This window comes from Hemicordylus capensis, chromosome 3, assembly GCF_027244095.1.
Source record: "Hemicordylus capensis ecotype Gifberg chromosome 3, rHemCap1.1.pri, whole genome shotgun sequence".
NCBI classification, from domain to species: domain Eukaryota; kingdom Metazoa; phylum Chordata; class Lepidosauria; order Squamata; family Cordylidae; genus Hemicordylus; species Hemicordylus capensis.
In genome coordinates this window covers 117,681,046-117,702,147 of record NC_069659.1, presented here as the reverse complement: position 1 = coordinate 117,702,147, position 21,102 = coordinate 117,681,046, and the positions used below count along the sequence as shown (strand labels likewise).

At 41.5% G+C, this 21,102-nt stretch overlaps 2 protein-coding genes across 10 annotated transcripts in view; one reads left to right on the top strand and one right to left on the bottom strand.

The window, feature by feature from the left end:
- Positions 1 to 5,864, top strand: part of OFD1 (OFD1 centriole and centriolar satellite protein) — a 41,001-nt gene extending 35,137 nt beyond the window's left edge. For all 6 annotated transcript variants that reach the window (XM_053304623.1, XM_053304622.1, XM_053304624.1 and 3 more), the window contains 3 exons: positions 694 to 861; positions 2,334 to 2,398; positions 3,589 to 5,864. In XM_053304623.1, the coding sequence (XP_053160598.1) occupies positions 694 to 861; positions 2,334 to 2,398; positions 3,589 to 3,640 (285 nt within the window). In that variant the 3' untranslated portion in view covers positions 3,641 to 5,864. The remainder of the gene's footprint in view (positions 1 to 693; positions 862 to 2,333; positions 2,399 to 3,588) is intronic.
- A 1,476-nt stretch (positions 5,865 to 7,340) lies between these two features.
- Positions 7,341 to 21,102, bottom strand: part of GPM6B (glycoprotein M6B) — a 165,804-nt gene continuing 152,042 nt past the window's right edge. For 3 of the 4 annotated variants that reach the window (XM_053304982.1, XM_053304979.1, XM_053304981.1), the window contains 4 exons: positions 15,523 to 15,694; positions 12,838 to 12,911; positions 11,601 to 11,666; positions 7,341 to 9,269 (listed from right to left, as the gene is read on the bottom strand). In XM_053304982.1, the coding sequence (XP_053160957.1) occupies positions 9,120 to 9,269; positions 11,601 to 11,666; positions 12,838 to 12,911; positions 15,523 to 15,694 (462 nt within the window). In that variant the 3' untranslated portion in view covers positions 7,341 to 9,119. Of the gene's footprint in view, positions 9,270 to 10,372; positions 10,840 to 11,600; positions 11,667 to 12,837; positions 12,912 to 15,522; positions 15,695 to 21,102 lie in introns of those variants that run through there. The other variant, XM_053304980.1, reaches the window with a different exon arrangement.

Genomic DNA, 21,102 nt, shown 5'->3' with positions numbered 1-21,102 from the left:
TAAATTAAATTAAAAAGTATAAGATGTTAAAGTGTATAGAAAATTCTGATACCACTTTGAACCATTTATATTGACAAGTGGGATCTAACTTGTCAATCATTGTGAGAGAGTGCCCTCTAAATATGACATTTGGGTGCTTTCTTGTTCTTTTAGATCCATGGAGCGGGGGAAAGGAGGCTTGAATCCTTTCAGTCCCAGCTAGTAGACCTGCTCTTAAACAACGGCTGGCATCCAGTGCAACGTTAGGAGGGTGGAGCAGGAGCTGTGCCTTTGCAGTGAGAGTTCCTCCGACCTCATTCAAAAGCTTGCTGAGCAGCAGAGCTTGCACACAGGGGAAGGGGAAGCAATTTTTTTACTGTACTCCCTGGAATATGTCCTTGAGGGCTGCATGATCCTCAGAGACATATTCCTGGAAACCAAAGAGCACCAAAATAGCCTTCTTCCCCAAGTGTGTGCTCTGCTGCTTGACAGGCCTTCGGCTGAGCTTGGATCACTCCTCGCTGCAAAGGCATAGCTCCTCCTCAACCCTCCTAATGTGCACTGGATGTCAGCCAGTGTTTCTTGCAATTTCTGCAGCAAAGTTCAGATGGGGAACTTTTACTTTTTGTAAAAGTATAAGATGGTAAAGTGGGTAGAAGAATTCTGATACCAATATGCCAAATTTAAGTGGCTCATATTCTTGTGTGTTTTCAGACTGCAAAACAGCCCTTGGCGACTGACGGAAAAAAGCAAGATGAAGCGGTGACAAATTTGGAAATCAGTGTGCAAAAGTGTGAAGACTGTGGTAATGATGATCCTAATCCACTGGAAAAATACATGAAAATGATACAGCAGAATAGAGAGCAAAAGCTTGCAGAAAAGGTGATATCTTCTAATAATGTAGATGGTTAGAAACTATGTAATTGATAGCTGAATGTGATTTGACAGCTAAATTTATTCTGAGAGGTGGGGGAGGGGGGACGGGAAAGGAAAAGTCCAGAGGTTTCTCTTGGATTTCTACTGCAACTGTTTTGTCTCTTTCACACCTTAGAAGCAAGCAGGCAAGGCAGTATACATAAACAGCCAATCAACAGGTAGACCAAGGTCCAGTGTTTCATGTTCAAGATTTCTTTTCTCTTTTTAGGGGAAACTGAGTATAAAACTTGTAGTCCAGCTTCCCCCTCTTTCACTTACCAGTTTTGCATGTATAATCAGCAAGTTTACTATTAGTACATGACTAGCTGTTACTTCCATTGCAACCTAGTAATACTTCCACTGCAACCTAGTAATAATTCATTTCCCATTAATTATCATTAAGGGTGTGCAATTTGAATTGATTCAAGTCAGATCGGGGGCAATTCTCAGATTCAGCCTCAAATTGAATTGCCCTCAAAATAAAGGGTTTGGCCCCATTTGGAGTCAAAGTGAATCACCTCCAATTTGACCCAAATCGATTCAGGTGATTCAAACGCTATTTTGAGATCCATTTTGCTGGGGAAACGGGACTCAAAATGGCATTTTCCATGAAGAACTGGTTAACACAAGATTTTTTTTCCACTAACCTACTTTCTTAAAAGGTTTTATTCACTATCAAAAAACACAATGGCTGACAGCCTGGCTGACGTGTGTGATGAAAAACGTTCTTCGTGCACAACAGGGGAGGGATGAGTTTTACTGATCTCTTTCTTCTGCAGCACCTTTGAAAAATATGTTCCTGAGGGCCCCATTGAAAGCGATTCTATCTGTCTTTTATCAATGGTGGTTGTAGCTGGCTGCATCAGAAGCAGAGGGGAGAAAGGAAGGCTTTCCAGGGGCTTGGCTGGAACTAGCTGTCATTTAGTTCCTCCCTTCCCATAACTGTTTCATGCAGTAAAAGAAGATGTTCTGTCTGAATATTGTGTAACATGGACAGACAAGCTTCCAAATTTGCTTACAGTATTTTCATCTTGCTCTGGTTACTGTTTTCCTTTTGTATCACGTATTTATTGCAGTATGGCAAGAATTCATATTATGCTGTTTGTACAGCACTGAGAATTTTAAACACCGGCCAACATTCTGCACAGCAGAACATCGGTGTTCGGGACCCACTGGGGCTACTGCATAACGTAAAGGGCAGCCCTGACAGTGTTGAACAGGGCAGATGTGGAACCACTTAAAGTCACTTCTTGGCAGTTACACCATGCTACTACTATTCTTCTGGGGCTGCCTTTTATATTTTGCAGCGTGAATGTCAACTGCTATTTTATAGGAATGCTTCATACTATTTTTTGAAATGTTCCGTCTATAGATTGATATGCAAAAGTGGTCATTAAAAGATGGTAAAGCACTCAGTAACATAACCTTCTTTCTGTTAGATTTCCAAGGAAGAAGAGGCCGAGGAAGCATCATCTGAGAAACTCTTGGGTAGTGAGGAGAGCAGGTATGCATCTCTCTAGTTTTGCGTATTTCAGCTTCATCTCAATTTTTCTTTAATAAGCTGGCTCTGATATTCTAAAATGTTAGAGTATCTCTTTAATCTTTTTAACTAATCACTTTGAATCACACTGCTTTTTATAGTGAATATTGCACTACTTTTTGCTGTCTGGTAATCTTAAATAATATGTTTTAAGTTAAGGATTAACTTAAACATATGCTATATTTTAGCTTTAAATTTAAAAAATCTGAGCCAAACTACATATTTTGTTAAGAACATGCTTGACTCTGATATACTTATTTTTTTCTGAGCTACGGAGACAAAAGGTTAAAGCTAGGGATGTGCACAGAACCGGCTGGCCCAGTTCAGTTCGAGACAGGACTCACCTTGAACCCAACCAGGCCAGTTTGGTTGGGCACCCCCTCAAACCCTCCCCTCCAGTTCAGTCCGGGTGGGGTGGTGCAAGCTTTAAATTTTACCTTTTACTCCACTCGGGGGAGTTCCTGGAGACGGGGGAGGGGGGTCCAGTGGCCCCCCATCACCCCACCGGCCTTCGAAATGACCCCCTCACCCGATTCGGGTGCACTTTGGCCAGTTTTTGGCCTTCACCCGGCGGCCATTATGCAGGTCACACACCTGTGCACATGGCCTCTTCGTGCCCCCACGCAGAGGCCATGTGCGCAGGCATGTGGCCTGCATAATGGCCGCCGGGCCACCGGGTGAAGGCTGAAAACTGGCCGAAGTGCACCTGAGCCAGGTGAAGGGTCATTTTGAAGGCCAGCGGGGGGAGGGGGAACCTCCGTGGACACACACCTCCAGGAACTCCCCCAAAGAGATTAAAACATAAAAAAGTAATGATTTTTTTAAAAAAAAGAATTTAAAGCTCGTGAACCCCCTGAACGTCAGGGGTTGTTCGGTCCGAGTTTGGACGGAACGGGGGAAGGGGTTCGGTTCAACCCAGAACAGGTTCGGGGTCAGACCTGTTTGCACATCCCTAGTTAAAGTCTCCCTGCCATGTGCCGGACCATCTCAATTCTTCTGTAGCTGCTATTTAGCTCAGGTGGGGGGGAAATAGTGTGTTGGGGCCAAGTGTGCAAAGACCAGATTAAGGAAGAGTAGGATTCCATGCAAAAGAGAGTGTGAAGTTCATTTGTAGTACAGTTGTCTGGTTCACAGCCCGTTCTTATTTGTGCCAGTTTTAGTGCTGCAGACATTCTTCATGAAGAACCTGATGAAGATTTCTGGTGAACATCAACTGGTGATGGCTTATATAAGACTTAGCACAGATGCTGATTCACTGTAATGCTGAAAAACTTCCTTATGCAAAGTATTTAATGAAGAAATATTGTATCTGAATGGATTGCTAGTTGTTAGCACAAAGACTGCAGGGTTATAATCAATGCTGAGAGTGCTGCTTGGGGACTGTTACAACACACAAAAGGATGCCACTTGCTTGAACAGAAGTGTTTTGAACCTGTGTACCAACAGCCAATTTCATAGATTCAACATATTCCAAGGTATGATAAAATTTAAGTAAACACATTTTAATAGAACAGCATTGGTGGAAATTTCTGACTTCAAGAGATTTGATGAAATCTCTCTCACCAAATAGATTTTTAAATGGTACTTTTTTTGACATTTTGCAAATGAAAAATAACTAGTACCCTAAAGCACTTTAGTCTGTTTCTGAGCAAGATCTTTGAAAAACTTTAGTGCTATTGATTTAATAAGCTTCTCAGGATCAGCTAATACATAGAGGCGATTCGCATGATTGCCCTAGGCGGGTGGGGAGGGCATGGGGGGAAGGCTGCCTTCACTTTACCTTCCCCCCAGATGACCAAGCAGATCCTCTTCGGCACGCCTGCACAGACAGCCCTGCTCCATACAGCTCCATGAAGCACAAAGCAGGGCAGAGGGATCTGGGTCCAGAACTTGCGCAGCACACGCGTTGCATTGGAGGTTCCCCCATCAGATGGGCACTCCATGCGCCCGTTTCTGTGACTCCTCGGGCTGCATACAGCCCAAGGAATCCCACAATACCCGGTGGCCGGGTTAAGGGTGCAAGAGCACCCTTAACCTTGGCTTATAGCTGGGTTGATTAAGGGTTAGGTGGGCAGGCTTAACCCTGCCTGGGGCAGCCCAAACAGGTTGTGAGAACAGCTTCATAAAGCAGAAGCAGAAGGACACTGATCAGGAGCAATTAAGTGGCTAGCCCGCTTGACATCTATTTCTTAAAGATTTGTCTGTCATACATGAATTGAAATATGAATATTTCTGGGATGGTAATATTAATATAATGATAGCACTTAGTAATTGAATTAAACTCTTTAGTTTTGTAGTGAAAAACTATTAGTGGATTTTGTGGGACGTTTTGCAGGTTTAAGATACTATTGAAACCAGTGGAACAGTTAAAACATCTCTCTCTGTGTGTGTGTGTGTGTGTGTGTGTGTGTGTGTGTGTGTGTGTACACACACATATATACATATATATGTCTGTGTGTGGCAGCTCTGGCAAGCAGAAGCACCGGGTGATTGGGCAGTTCCATATGCAGATAGGGAGGAGGATAGGGGGCTGCAGCTTGGCCAGTAGGTGCCACAACACTTCAGCTATGAGGGGAATGGAGTAAAGGTATTGAGGTGTGCAGCTCAGGTGAGGGTGGAGAGATCTCTGGGGGCAATCAAGTACTAGCGAGCAGGTGCTCTGCATGGGTTAAGCTAGTTTAAAATGGTTCAAATCAGTTACTGTCCACAAGTTAGTGCACTTGTGCCTCAAAAGTTTGTGTCTGCCATCTTGAATTGGGTTGGATGACATTGCCACAATCTATACCATTGGTGTCCATATGTGTCCCTATAGCAGCAACCATTTTGGTTCAAATCGGTTAGACCAGGGGTGGGTCTGGGCTGGGGATGATGGGAAGTTCAAAAACAGCTGGAGGGCCAAGGTTCCCCACTCCTGGGTTAGACAGTCCTCATGTTAGTACACTTGTGCCTTGAAAGTTCATGCATCCTCCATCTTAGATTGGGGTGGGTGACATCACAAACTACGCCACTGAGGTGTCTCTACAACTGTACCCGATTTGGTTCATATTGATCAAGGCGTTGCAAAGTAAATGGTGGACACACACACACACACGCCGAGTGATGGCACCCCACTGCCAGTGATATTAATCAAAATGGCTAAGATCCAAAGGCTCCTACAAGGGGCTTACACAAGTCCTGTGAACTTCTGTGCTATAAGTAGCTGCTCCCTCTCCCCACCATCATATCATATATCACATCTGGCACTATATGAGAGGGGGATCCTGGTTGGTATTTCAGCCCTGGGAAATGTGAGGGACACACCCATTTTTCTTCTTGTTGGATGGTACAACTGAGCCTAAACAAATTAAAACAAATACGTGCTGTGATTGTTCCTTCTTAGAAGAGAGTTGCTGTGGAAAGGGGGATAAATAAATTGATCTATCCATTATAATTGCTTCTTGCACTGAATAAAGGATATAGGTGACTTGATTGTAACTGACTTACTAAAATTCCAGGTTAGGGAGCTACAGGCCAGAAAGACTTGCTGATTTAAAACACTTAATGCAGTAGCCTTCTCTGACCTAACACAAGAAACCTGCTATAGATTGTTAGTCCTCTCTCTCAACAAATTTAAAAAAGTAAGAGCTCCTCTGATTTGCAAACTTCTTGTATTTCTGAAGATGCATTGCTGTAGCTGGCTTATTGTTGAGGCTGCAGCCATGGCTTATCTGTGATATGTAAAATAAAAGGTTTATAGGACAAAATTAGTTGCTTTAGCAAGCAGACCATTATCATAAAACAAGTTGCTGGAAACAGGACCTTTCAACCAAGCATACTGTGAAATAGCTTCTTATATCTGTGCTGTATATAGGAAGCTGTCATATACTGAGTCAAACCATTGGTCCATCTTGCTCAGTATTGTCTACACAGACCGGCAGTGGCTTCTCCAAGGTTGTAGGCAGGAATCTCTCTCAGCCCTATCTTGGAGATGCCAGGGAGGAAACTTGGAACCTTCTGTAAGCAAGCATGCAGATGCTCTTCCCAGAGCAGCTCCATGCCCTAAGGGGAATATCTTACAGTGTTCACACATGTAGCCTCCCATTCATATGCATCCAAGGCAAACCCTGTTTAGCTAAGGGGACAAGTCATGCTTGCTACTGCAAGACTAGCTCTCCTACTGTAAACATAAAGTATGCCGTTGAGTCGGTGTCGACTCCTGGAGACCACAGAGCCCTGTGGCTGTCTTTGGTAGAATACAGGTGGGTTTTACCATTGCCTTCTCCCACACAGTATGAGATGATGCCTTTCAGCATCTTCCTGTATCGCTGCTGCCCAATATAGGTGTTTCCCATAGTTTGGGAAACATACCAGCAGGGATTTGAACCGTCAGCCTCTGGCTTCACAGGCAAGCTATTTCTCCACTGCGCCATTAGGTAGCTTCAAGCTATTTTTCTTGGAGGCTTATTATTTAAGTAACAAAACAAGTGAGTTGCCTAAAGATTTTCTACAGAACTGTAAAGGAGCAAGTTAATGTCAAAACAGCTACAAGATGTGAAGTCCCAGCAGTGAAAAGGGGTTCCCTTGTTTTTCTCTGGCATGCTGTCACCTTGGACAACAAATGTTGAAATAAGCTGACTGTGGCAAATCCACACTAAAAACCAGATACACCTTCAGAAGCAGGCAGACTTAAGATATACCTTTTCACAAAAGGCTACTCTACATGAGTGGCATATGTACCAGCTTACTATGGGTATAATTTGCATCTGGACACAGAATCAATAGGGAAAGTATGCCTCCCTGTTTTTCAGAGAGAGTGTGTATGCATGCATACAAGTGAATGCTCCCAATTGCTAGGATCAGTGCGAAAGTCTACACTACCACAACTACTGTCTCACATATTCTTAAAATAAGTATACACAAACAATGGTTCTATTATCTACAAATATTTATTGTAACACTTGGATATAACTACAAGGAAGCCCTTGGCACTGATAGAAAATATTGATTCACGGTTAGGTTACAAAAATTTATACATAGCAAAATTTAATGCTCTTTACATAAAAAATATTAGACTACTTAAACAAAACTTCAAAAAACTCCCAGTAATAGCTACATAGAATTAGAAAAGAATTAGGCTTTAAGACACTGTCTGTTACCTTTATGCAAACACGGGACTAGAAAGAACATCACCTGCATTGCCGTAGAAATTTGTTTCCTTCATGCAACAGGTAAAACAAACACTAAGCTATTTTTTCATCTGCTCTATATAGATTTTGCCTCTTTAAAACAAAGATTAGGCATGTAACCAAAAAAAAAAATCAAATGCAAGGTAATACCTGAAGTTTTTTCAACATTTTTCCTTTAACCTTTATAAAGAAACATGTGCTTCCTTTTATTTTTATACACTTCTGCATGGTCTAAAGGAGCATTTTAATATTCAGCAAACATTCAAAACTAATCAAACCACACATTAACATGGATGTATGACTTGACTTTTTACTGATTTAAAACTCACTGATGTACTTCAATTTTCTCCAACATTTATATTTGTCTTTAAAAAAATAGCACACCAAATATACCATCACTAGTACTCAAGCTAGCACTGAATGTTTCTGAAAATGTTAGAAGGCAGAATTCTGTGGGAAACAATTTTAAAATGGCACCCAATATTTTACTGAACACCAAGTTTCTTATTATAAGAGAAAACAAATACTGTCTATAAATGTGTTGAGCACCAATATTGAGACGAGTGGTTGACCTGCGCTCTGTATGGCTATGGGTTTTTTAAAATTCTGTAAGTTCTCTCATCTGCTCACTTGAAACAGTTAAATCAATGTATTTTAAACAAGGTAACACTTTCCACTTTGATAAAATACAGACAGGATAATGATCTCCCGCTGCTATATAAATGCTTAAGACATTTATAGAAAATAAACATTAAGGCAAAGCTGACATTTATTTTCAGAGAAGGGGATTATTATCCTGATCTGAGGGTCTGTCTACATTCCATCAAACAGTTTAAAAACAAAAATAAAAACAGACTTGGGGCATCACTACCCAGTTTACTCCGATAAGTGCAGTAGAATAATAGTGGCTCATTATAGCATCCTTCAAAAGGGAGTGGCTCAGAAAATAAAACCTCTGGCATTTAGTCCACAAAATCCAGTTTTAATTTTGAGAGAGAGTGGGAGAGACTGAATAAGCCGATCACCAACTTCCTGAAATTGTATCAAATAAGCACAGCTCCCAGCATTCAGAATAAAAGGAATAAAGTAAACTATCTAGTTAAGTACTAGAATCTTAGTTACTTACACTGGTGTAATTATATACAGCCTTTTAAAATCTTCGAGTCATTGCAGGGCTGGATACCACCTGCAGCATCCTGTGTGTACAGGAAGGACTTTGTTCCAACAGTATTTTTGTGATTACCAAGCGTATGCCATAAAGATGCCTGACTTGGTAACTTGTGGTTTTCTAAAGTGGCCTAGAATGAGGATAACACCCCCACCCACCCCCAGCTCCAAACTCGGCACTAAAAGAATAAAGGAGATCCACTGCAAAGTTTCCCTATGAACATGGCCCAGGAGCACAAATGTGAAGTTGTTACACTTCTGTATTTGCTTGGACATACATCTGTTCTGCAGAGAGCTGCTTGTTGATTTGTCAGAGCTACAAGATTCTTCTGAAAAAGGACTCTGGCAAACATTTATGTGTAAGAATTGAGTTGCTCTTTGGACCGAGACTGGATATCCTGAAGCTCCTGTTCTTCTTTTGCTTTGATATCCTGGTAAGCCTGCATTTTGCTTGCATCCTTTAAGTAGGCCCAGTTAGAGGACAGTATCATGAGGAAGTGGATCTGGAAGAGAAGGGTGAGCATGATGGCTAGTGAGCATGTCAAGAGGCAAAGCAGGCAGCTAGTAAGATTAATAAAAAGTTATTCTACATTAAGTATTGAAGAAGCAAAGCGAGTTCTAGAGATTTTTAGAATTTTGCATGCTTAATTCTGTTAAGTAGTAGCTGGCAAAGGTTAGTATGAAAGGGGAACAAAAGCAGTTAATGCAAAAGAACAGAAACTGAAAAGCTCTGAAAATACTTTCCAAGTTTACATGCTGACGTCTGCAAGAGCAACTCAAAGATAAATCTGTGATAGTCTGTCTCCGGCCCCACTGAGTTCAGGAAAATGGAAGAAGTTTTATATAGTAGCCTCTTTAGTTCTTTTTCACTTTCGTATCTAGGCAAACACAGTTCCCTATCACTTTCCTTTATTCTTTTAAAAATATATTTTTAATTATTTTTATTATTAATGTATGCCATGTGGCCACTACTTAATCTTTGTGAGTTAGCCACTGAGAATATAATACTAGCACATAAGCTGTGCTCCAGTAGTAGATGCCTGGTATTTCTCATAGGCTGCAGTTTGAAAAAAAGAATGAATGGCTCACATACAGTGTCGTGTGCTGCCCATGGAAGGGGGTGTTATTCATTACTTCCAATGGGAGGCTCACTGCTGCAGCAACTGTGCAATTCTTAGGACCCCGGGGGAGATTGCGAGTTTGCCAGATGCAAGGACGCTCATTGGGGAGTGGATGGAGACAGTGCACGGGCCCAGCCCTTCCACGGCCAGGATGCAGCGCTGCATGCAAGTCATTCTGTTTACACACCCCACTAAAGAACTGTACGGTGTAATATTTTTGTTTCCTGAAGAAAATAAAAGATGGTATTTGGCTTAAAAACTCTAGTGACAAGGCTGTACTACAGTGAGTCCAGTTAGCTGTCTCTCAAACCATTGACCACTAAGTGTCCCATTTGTGGACTTTTGCTTCTAAATTGGCTTTGCCGCTGAGGTTGGGCTTATGTTTTGTGTAAAAATAAGAGGCAAATTTGTGGTACTTTAGAGCAACACTTTGTCAACAGTCTCAGGGTAGGCAATTATCAAGAATCAAGCTTGTTTCTTGCATATTATCTATTGTAGAACAGATGCTTTATTTTTCAGCTTAGTGAACGGCACAAAATAACTTATTACAGGCCCTTATTGTTTCAAAGTAATTGTTTCAAAGATGATTAGAAAAATAGCTTGATGTTAAATGAAAGTTCTCCTTCTTTTAAAAGGATGATTTACAACATCACTAAACTGAATCCTTTCATAGTATAGAAAATAGCCAGATCTCACCCACATCGGTTATTCATATACAAGAAATAAATTTGTATTAATCTAATATGCTTAAAGATGCTTACTGAAGCTATTTACAATTTACTGTAACAAACTTCAAAAGCTAGACTCTTAGTCTAGGGTGTCAGTGGTATTTCAAGCTACAGAATGCATCTCTTTACTGGGCTAATGCAATTTAGAATTTAGTGCAGCAATCTTCCCGACTCTTAAACTTCAAAACAGCATAGTTATATGTGGTAGCCATCATGTAGATCAGCTGGTGGAAGAGAACAAAATACAGTATATAAGACAACAAATTATTTAGGCCTTCTTAGGTAGTTTGTTTGTGTTAGAATCAACATGTACACTGTGCCAAGCAATAATTTCAATGAGCACTATAGCAAAAACGTCTGGAGCTCCCCTTTAACTAAGCTATATAGGTGGGTATGGTTGCAAACACAATATAATTCAGTACTTCACCTGAATTGGTTGTTACAAAATTAAAACCTGGCTGTTGCAACCATTTATTTACTATAATGAGTCTTGCTGTTAAATCCCAGTTTAAAGTTGGTCAGTTTGGACAAGCTAGCTTAACTTGCTTCAGTAAATTTGCCTGCATCCAGAAGTAATAAGTTTTCATATTCTCCCAAAGATTTAAAGGAAAGAAAAACAGATGTATTAAGAAAATCCGTTTCCAAAGACACAGGAAAATTCTGAATTGGTCTGATGCTGAGGGAAATTCTACAAGCTAATGCCAAAAATATTTCTAGTTCGAGAATGCTACAAGTTGGCCATGCAACAGAATGTAGCTAAACAAGATCACAAAAAACTCTTTTAAAACTTGCTCTGGTGCAAAGCTTTATTGGAAAATATAAGCACTTTCCTTCTATTTGGAATGCCCTGAAAAAACTACAGCCAAATGCCAATGAACATGAAAATCACCACTTGCTTTAAATTACAAACATTCAAATGGTTACATCTGAAAGGGGAATAATTTGTTATTTTATAAGAGGTATGTCAGGAGACCATTGTACTCACCAGTGCTATGACTGTGGCACCAGCTCCTGCACAGGCCACAATGAACAGGTGGTAAGACAAGTCAAACTGTAGCAACAGAGAAGGACAATAATCATTTTGGGTGGTGGGGAGGAGGGGGTAGTACATTACTGACAAGTGGGCACTGCAACCAGACCAGCACAGTAGTGCTGCTACAGCAATAACTGCAAAAAAAAAAAAAAAAAAAAAGCTACAGCCAAAAGGCTGGTTCACCTCACTGGATTCCTCCTCACAAATATATACACAGGTATATGCCAGTGTGGAAAAGGTTGACATGAACCAGGCCACACAAATAGGGAGCCTGCACCCATTTCTAGGATTGTGGCTACTTTAAATTAAAAAAACAAACATAGTTTATTTAATGTGAGTCTGGCATCTTCTGAGGGAAACACCCTCAGAAATTACATTCCCAGTAGATCCACAAATCTACAAGCTGTCTACTAGTATCTGTCATGTTAACATATTTTATGCAACTCAAAAGCAGTTCACAGTGCTGAGAGAGTCGTTATTCCTGCTCTAATAGGCATTTCAGCTATATTTTTAAAATGCACTGCTTATTCTTGACTTATTTATTTATTCATTCAATTTGTATACCATCCTTCCAAAAATGGTTCAGGGCAGTTTACATTAAAACAAAACAATTAAAATCAATTCACAGTTAAAAAAATATATAACACACCATAAAACAATTAACAGTTAAAATATTCAAAACAGTTTAAAAACCCTGGAAAACCAGGTTACAACAAATTAAAAACATTTACAACAATTTAAAACCCTGGAAGGCCAGTCCAAACAGATAGGTTTTGCAGGTTATCCTGAAAGCCAATAATGAATTCAGATTACGGATTTCTGCAGGGAGTGCATTCCACAGCCCAGAAGCAGCTACAGAGAAAGCCCGCCTCTGAGTCTCCACCAGACTACTGGTAGCTGGAGATGGACCTCTTCAGATTACCTTAACGTGCAATGAGGTTCATGCAGAAGAAGGCACTTTCTAAGATAACCTTGACCTAAGCCGTTCAGGGCTTTAAAGGTTATCCATAAGATAATTTACCCAAGCAACAAGTGGTCCAGACAGATGTCTTAAATATATTTCAGAACATTGTGTCATTCATTTGCGGGGGTTTTTTAAGGCATGGGAATAAATATTTTAGTAGGCTGGTAAATAAGTGTATTTTCCTGAAATTGTCCAGATGGCACTGCATATTATAGCTTCCTTTACCTCAGATGTTCTGCACATACTCGCTAAGACTGACCCACATGCCCGGCCAGGTACAGCATTCCAAGAGATTATTCCTAAAGTTAAAAAACCAGAGAAAACATATCATTAGAGTGCTGGCTGACATTATTCTCCTGAAAATCCTTCCTGAAATCCATTTCCCTTCCCCACCTACATGCAAGTTGTGTTCCTTTATCATGCACCCACACATTGACCAGTTCAATCTGGAACTGGCACAAGCAAGTACAAAAATCACTCAAACTGTGTTCTCTTTCTACATCCAGGATAGATTCTCTTTGCCAAGAGATGTTCTCAACTCTAGGATTCCCATATGGCAGACAAATGGTTCTTTTAGTCACTACGGACGCCGTCATATGCTATGCTTATTGACTGTCTTGGTTGGGTGAAGGACTTGCTGAAAAGGAGTTTATAAATGGATTTGCCTTAAAGACCTGAGGTTATAATTGTGGCCATTGCAATCACATCAGACTTACCTTCTTCTCATTTGTGTGGCTCTCTCTCTCTTGCCTTTGGCCCTGTGCATTATGGGAATGTTTGCCTTGTCTCACCCTTCTTCTCTAGCTCTTACATTCCCTTACCTTATTACCCCCATCTTCTTTCAGGCACATATGTTTCAACATTATCAATCACAACATCCTTTTGAGCATCATAGTATCTGAGTTCAAATCCTTGAGAATTGTTTTGAGGAGGAGATCAAATAACTTATTACAGTATATACATGTCAATACACACGAATTTCTAGTAAGTACAATACGCTTTGGGGAATTTATTTATTCTAAATACACAAAAAAGGCATGAGTGCTGAGCTGGAGTTTAGCTTTTGTTCTAATATATCAATGCTCAAAAATATATCGCATGACTTCCTTCGAAAACAGATGCAGAGACTGAACTCCACTTTGGACAGGAAATGTTGAATTCTGTCCTGAAAGAACACACAAACTCATTCAGATAGCTCGGTCTGCCTCCACAGCAGCTATTACATTGTAGTGGCTGACATTCTGACTAAGACAGTGTCAGTATCCTGGGAAGATGTGCCTGCTATGCAGAGAACTTCCTTAGCTCTGGAGTGCACAGGGTGGGAGAAGAGTCTTCTCCCTTCTCTGCTTCCCCCCCAAATGCCCTGATGTTCTCTGAAAGTATTTTTAAACAGGTTTGAGATGGTATTGAAACCCATAACAGAAAAATGTATCCCGAACATGTGTACCAAATGCAATTCTGTTATCTCAACATTCAAGAGAATTACCATTATTAATGAACAAACTACAGGCATGCGAACAAGTTTAAATAGGCAAGCATCACTTCACTTGGGCAAAAACCAGCAGCCAAATACTCTATGGTGGAACCACTGGTTCCAGGTCTGCAGTAGCGGTGCCACAAGTTGTAATGAAGACATTAGAACTGTGCATCATGTCTGCCATTGAAATTAAAAGGACAAGTTAAGCAATACCTAATTTGTCCTTTTAATTTTAATGGGACTACTTTCAGTAATTTTCCTCATGTAGGCCACTAAGTGTACATATTTTCATTTTTGGACTTTCCCATGTTTGAGCATTTTGTACAGTCTTATTGTACATGTCCATTTTAGAAGGGCAGTTTTGTACATTTTACTACACATGTGTAAGCAACATTTTTAAAACCCTGTCAGCTGAGTATCTCATTTCAAATTCCTTCTGTGGTCAAATATACACTTTACAGCAAGGTATCCAGCTCTTTCCCTCAAAATGTCTCTTTGCTTGGATGTTATAATTTGTAGGCGTGTGCAATACTGGATACGATTTCCAAGGTAAATGTTTTATTGCTTTTGGGGAAAAAATATCTATTTTAAATGAAAATGTAGTGTCCAGCCCTTATGGTTTCAGATAAATCAAAAAAGCCTGGAAAGGTATAGAAGAAGCCTAAAACAATGAATGGGAGCTGAATGGAGCTTCTAGAAGTCAAGGGATTAAACTATTAAGCATTCGATTTACTCTCACTGCCAGCCTATTACCCCTCCACCCTAGATGTGTCCATGTTCCTCTTTCCAGTCCTAATCTCTCCCTCTCCTCTACCCACCCATTTTGCCTAAAAAGAATTAATTATATGAAGATTTGCATAATATGTATAATATCCCAGTCAGCTTAACTGGAGGGCAGGAGGTAGATCCCAGAATTTGGGATTCTTTTAGAGAAGAAATTTAGACTGCATTCTACCCACACCCCATGTTCTAACTATGCATTTACTGTCTGGTTAATACATCCATTCCAGAATGCAAATGTTGAAAGGAATTGGCTTGTGCAGCCACATACATAATTTGAAGTTTTAAAGAAACAATAAATAATTAAGAAATAAATGTTTTAACTCAAAAGAGATGATTGAGATGTTTTCTAACTGATGGGGTCAGGCTTGTCTAAGCAGTTTATTTTGCTGATTGTTTCATTATTAAGCCTGATATCTTAATGCGGATAACAGCCACAAAATCACTTTAGATAAATGACTTGCCAAATACAGTTAAACTGGATGCATCAGGAAAGAGGTCAGTGTAATCTGCATTAATTGAAAAAGTAATGACATGTTCAGAGACTCCACACTTGGTTGCTTTTCAGTTCATCTCATAAGGCTAAGACAACCCTACTGAAGATAGGACAAGGAAAGCAGATAAAGCATTTAATCAGGATTAAAATAAAGTACCGTATTGCCTGATATCCACACAGATCTGGTCTGCTGAAACTGTCATATTTGCTGGGAGTGATCTGATGGCTTCACAAGTTGACCACATGTTATAGAACATAAAGACGGGCACAGCAGAGAAGCCAAAGACTCCAAGCCAAGCCACCCCCAGCACATAGGTGAGGAAAACAAACTGTGGAGAGAAGACACACAGATGTCACAGGAAGCACCTATTTCTCCAGTAATTCCTGCAGGGCCCAATGGTTACCCGTATTTTAAAACCCAAATTTGCACAGTCCCCACTTTTCATTTGCAGGCTGGACTTTTCATAAATATCTTGCCTATGCACTATAGGGACTATACAAACTCAATGCTAATTCCATGACTGGAGTTCCTGATGTCTTTTTTGTGTCCCAAAATCAGCTGCTGGGGTAGGGCATGTTTTAGACTGAGGCCATGGCCAGGGGAGGGTGTGTCACCCCTCCCTCCATCAACGCACACAAATTCCCCAATGGAAATTGCACATTCCCTCGCAAACCTGCTCTTAGTTGCAACGGGACACATACAAGCACAATACAACACTCTACTCTCCTTTTAATCTCTGCTCAGCTAAAGAAATCAGTCTGATTTCACTCAAGGAGGTTTTCTTAAGGGGAATCCGGTTTCCCTTAAAAATATAGAGGGATGAGTTCTAAATGAATAAAATGGCTCACATCATGTTTAGTGTTACTGCGATGTAACATTGTGCCCCAGGGCTGCTGTGCACTCCTGAGGCTCCTCAGACGCAGTGGTTGAGCAAGCAGTTCTACCACAGCTCCCCTAATTTGCCAAAGTGGGTAAAACTATAGTAGCGCTGCTTTAACTGCTGCTTCTAGCCGTAAGGAGTACCTTAGGTGTCGGCAGCACTCCAGGGTGCAATGTTACATCAGATCATGGGCAAGGACTTCAAATGGATAATTCAGTGGCAACAGTGAGTTGTCTTGTGAAAGCTATCCTGGGCTTTGGAGGAGCTCTAATACTGCCTGCTGGAGTTAAGGCCTACAATCATGCAAGCAGGGAGATTCCAGCAAGGTAATTGGACCCCTATTCTAAAGCTGTAGTGATCAGCCTCCCCTCCCTCTAAAGAGTTAACAGGGAGTTAACCCTTGTCTCGACTGCTAGGCTGGTGAACTTCAGGGCAGCCAATCAGTACACCAGGTTGGTGGGACCTAGAGAGCGGTTGCTGGGAATTCTGGGAACAAGAAGGGCAGTCTGTGCTGGAGAAGCCCGTGCAGAAAGGCTTAGTGAGGGGCATGGAGTTTTTACTCCCTCATAATCAAAGCCAGCACAGAGGTTTCTCACACAGAATAACTGCAGATCCTTGAAAGACAGGATTGCAGGAAGCTTAATTCTCATCAGGTGTTGGGTGAGTTTTCAAGAGAACATTAGTCAGATTTTGCATTAGAAATGTATATTTCTCTCTCTCTCTGTGTGTGAGTGATTTGCATATTCCTAATACTGTTCTATTATAGTTTACCTGCAATGTAATTAAAATAAGATACACTAGCCTACGCTCAACCCACCTAAGGTGTTGCAAAAGACTCTGTAAACTTTTAAGCAAGCCTAAATGCCACCTAAAACTGAAGCCTAAGGCAACCTATTTTTGTAACCTACTAAGTATTTTTTGAGTGTATTTAAAACCTAAACGCCTCAGATGGAAGCAGGCTGCAGTAACTGAATAAAACTGGTTTTTTGTTCTTTTATTTTTACAAGCCTCTCAGAGTTGGTTTTGAACTCAAGATAAAGGGAGGGCGGGAAGGGAATTTCTCTGATGCAAAGTGTCCTCAAGCGCTCAGCAGCTATTAGTTTTCTCATCCCGTGTAGGCTTACACGTGGAAGGTTTTTGTACTTCTCCAAGAGCAAAATAAAGAGAGTTTTCCCTGGGATTCCACCCCAAGCCCAGGGAGGTTCAAACTCTGTTGATAAGAGGGGTGGCAGCGGCAGCATTTTAATTCTACTGGAAATATCGAAAGCCCACCCAGGCAGCTCACCAGGGATGACTCGGCATTTCTTTTCCCTCACGTGAGCTAGTTCTGAGACAAAGGCTTTAATCTGCTACAAAAGCCCTTTACTAAATAACTATAGAGGAAATGAGAAGGATTTTAGGAAAGGAAATTTCCTGGGTAAGCACCACACAATGGCCCACATGTGCAGCATTATGGGGAGCATAACACTGCACTACAGGGCTGCTGTGAACTTGAAAGGCTGGGACTACTCAGAATGGGTAGATGCGCAAGCAGCACTTCCATTGTTTGCGATAATGGGGAAACCTGTGGAAGTGCTGCTTGTGCAACTGCCCTGCCGCTGCCCTGTAATGCTCTGCATCATGTCAGCCAAAGAATGTTGAGAGTGAGAGCAGATAACACCTACGTACACCTACGTACACTATTGTACACTACGTACAATAGCTCACCTATTACTTTCACAATTACTTACCTTTGAGTACAATTAAGAATACATCAGATCAACTCAGCATTAATAAGTACCGATGGAAATTTGGCAGGTTAGCAAATAAGTAGAGCTAAAAGAAGTCTCTCCCCCCACCACCACCATGTGAATGAAGAAACAACATTCCCTCACAAAACTGCCTACAGAATTTATAATAGATTAAAAAATAAAACCCAACCAAAACACATCATTTAGGCATTCCTCACCCCCACCCATCAAAAAATAATATTCCTTGAGCAAATAACATCTGCCATGACTGAAAGAACTTAAAGTTATAATTTCTTAAAAGAACAAATGTGAAAATGAATATTTTATTGATTTTTTTCAAAATATTCTTTATGCTCTCTCTCTCTCTCTCTCTCCTTAAATGGCAAAAGCTTTTAACTAGTTTCATTTGCAATAAAGAATTCTAAAGTTAATATCAAAACACCTGTAAAGGTTGGGCTCAAGGAAGTCTTCTAAATATTAAATAGTCCGATTGTATTAATAGATTGTTTTAGCCATCACAACAGCTGAAAAGAGGCAGTACAAGCTTTTGGTTTCCTATAAAGCAAGATATATTTGAAAGAACTCATCTGGATACGCAAATATAGAAGGAGAAATTGCTATGCAAATAACAATCTTGGCTGACTTGATCTACAGCCCTCCGGTGAAGGAGGAAGGGCCTGTGAGTCTGCAAGCAGCCTTCAGTGCCACTGTGTTGAAGGCTTCTTTGCACAGTGGACCCAACAGAGGCAGAGCCATAATTGGGCAGATAGGTTAAAAGAACCCGGGGCGCCCAATTCCTGGGAGCTACCTAATCAGTGTCCCTCCTCCCCAGTGGCTAGAACCCCAAAAGGGCCATGTGAACCCTCCAGAGATGGCTTCAGCGGTTAACCAGGTTAATCAGCTCAAGGCCAATGCCCTTCAGAGGACCCATTCCTTGTTCATTCTCTTCACAAAGGAGAGAGTGAACAAAATGCCCACTCAGCCAGCAAACACTGGCTGGGAATGAGCCCTGGAGGACTCACATGGCACTTCCAGGGCACTAGCCATGCCCCTTGAACATGGCATCACACATAAGGGGCATGGCCAGAGCTCTGGAGGTCTCACACAAACCCTTTGGAGCTCATTCCCAGCTGGAATTTGCTGGCTGGGTGCATACGTTTCCCTTTCTCTTCCTCTGGCTAGAATAAACTCTAGAGGGCTTACATGGGCCCTCTGGAGCCTGGGCCATGCCCTTTGCACATGGCATTATGTGTAAGCGCTGTCATTGGCACAAGCCTGGTGGGGCCACCAGGGATGGGAGAGAATGTGGGCCCCCATTCCCCTGGCTCCGACACTGGGACCAGGAGCAGAGGGGAAGGACTGTGCAATCCTTAAGAACATATTTATACAAGTGGCTTTAGGAGGGAAGGGAGAGACACAAAATCACTCCCCCATTCCCCTCTGTGCCTGGTCCACTGTGCAAAGAAGCCTTCAGCACAGGGACATTGAAGGCTTCTTGGGGACCCACAGTCCTCCTTCCTTGCCAGAAGGCTGCGGATCAGGTCGGCCATTATAATTAATTCTAAAATTAAAACAGAGAAAAAATAAAAATGAATATCCTATGTTTCTCATCACTTTATGATTTATTTAATTTAGATGAATATCTTGAAACCTTTATCTATCTGGCTGAGTCATTAACTATACTGATATGAGAATAAGATGATGAAGAACACAATAGTATCTTCTTATCAAGTTGTCAAAACCATGAGAGCAAACCCTATTTCCTCCCAATATCTACAGATAAGGAACAGGGTCCAGGCTAGTGTAACACGAGAAAACACACCCCTTTGAGTGGTGTGTGCCCACAAAGCTGGGCTACCACTAAGTGAAGAGGATGACTGCTAGCCGGAAAAGTTTGCAAAAGAGGTAGCACAACATTTGCTAGAGCAAGAACTAGTCGGGGATAGATGTTCTTTCTTCATGCAATGTCCCTACAATACGTCCTTCTGCTAGCATGAGAGCATTATGCTAGAGCAAAGGTTTCTGCTTAAGGTCTTTCTTAATGGCAAACCCCCAGAAATACAACACTGGTGAGAGCTAAAATAGAACTTGAGAAACTAGCATGTGATGCATTAGATCCATGAGGGTGAATGGCTGACATACCGAGCAGCAAAATGCAGGTGGTTCAGCCGTGTGTTGGTCAGTTCCAGAAACCAATATCCACCTTTCCTGCACCACTTTAACTTGTCATCTTGGACTTACAAACTGTGCATAGCGACCGAGCAGGGCAGTGCGGGGTTTGCGGGCCAGGGCAGTGGGGGAACACAAATACTTGCCAACATAACACAATATAAGATACTGAGAAGTTCATGCTGTGATAGCATTCATGAGAGGTGCTGGTCTAACTATAGAGCTGCTTACCTTCCCAGTTTGATCCCCATTGTGGGAAAATAACTGATAGCATTTTGGGTTAAGAAGTCATGCATGTTACTTCATTCTCATCTCACAGAAAGACAAAAGAGCTAACTGATTACAACAACAATGGATGGTGACTATGCACTGGTATATTTCAAATAATTGAATTAAACACATTTGCTTCTGACTTGGGGAGTTTCAGTGAAGACCAGATTGTGAGCCAATAATATAAAACCTGAAATCAAAGCCTCACTTGCATCACCATTTTTCTACCAGCTGTGTAATGACCTGGGTCAGGGGGAGTGGTCAACAACCCACAGGTGCACCTCCTTCCTGCTTTCCACTCACCACCTCAGCTGCTTCACACTGCCTTGTCTTGTCTGCCACGGCAAGACGGTGTGTGGCCTGATTAGTCAACCAGTACACCAACTGGGCGAATGACTAGCCTGCGTACCAAAGGTTAACACCTTGGCAAGCAAGACAAGGCAGAGTGCGGTGGCTGGGGAGAAGAGATGAGCCACATCTGCAGCTTGCTTACTGCCTCCCCCCGCCCCCCGATCTGCCTGTATGGGCCACTATGGGCAGCAATTCCTATTAAACCTACACTGACTTGTACGGCCACCAGGCACCTGACCAAGTTTATATTTGAGCTGATCTACAGGCTGGGACAAAAGGGTTTGTAGTGGGATCATATGCTAGCAGTAATGGACAGTAACACTGCGGGACATCACC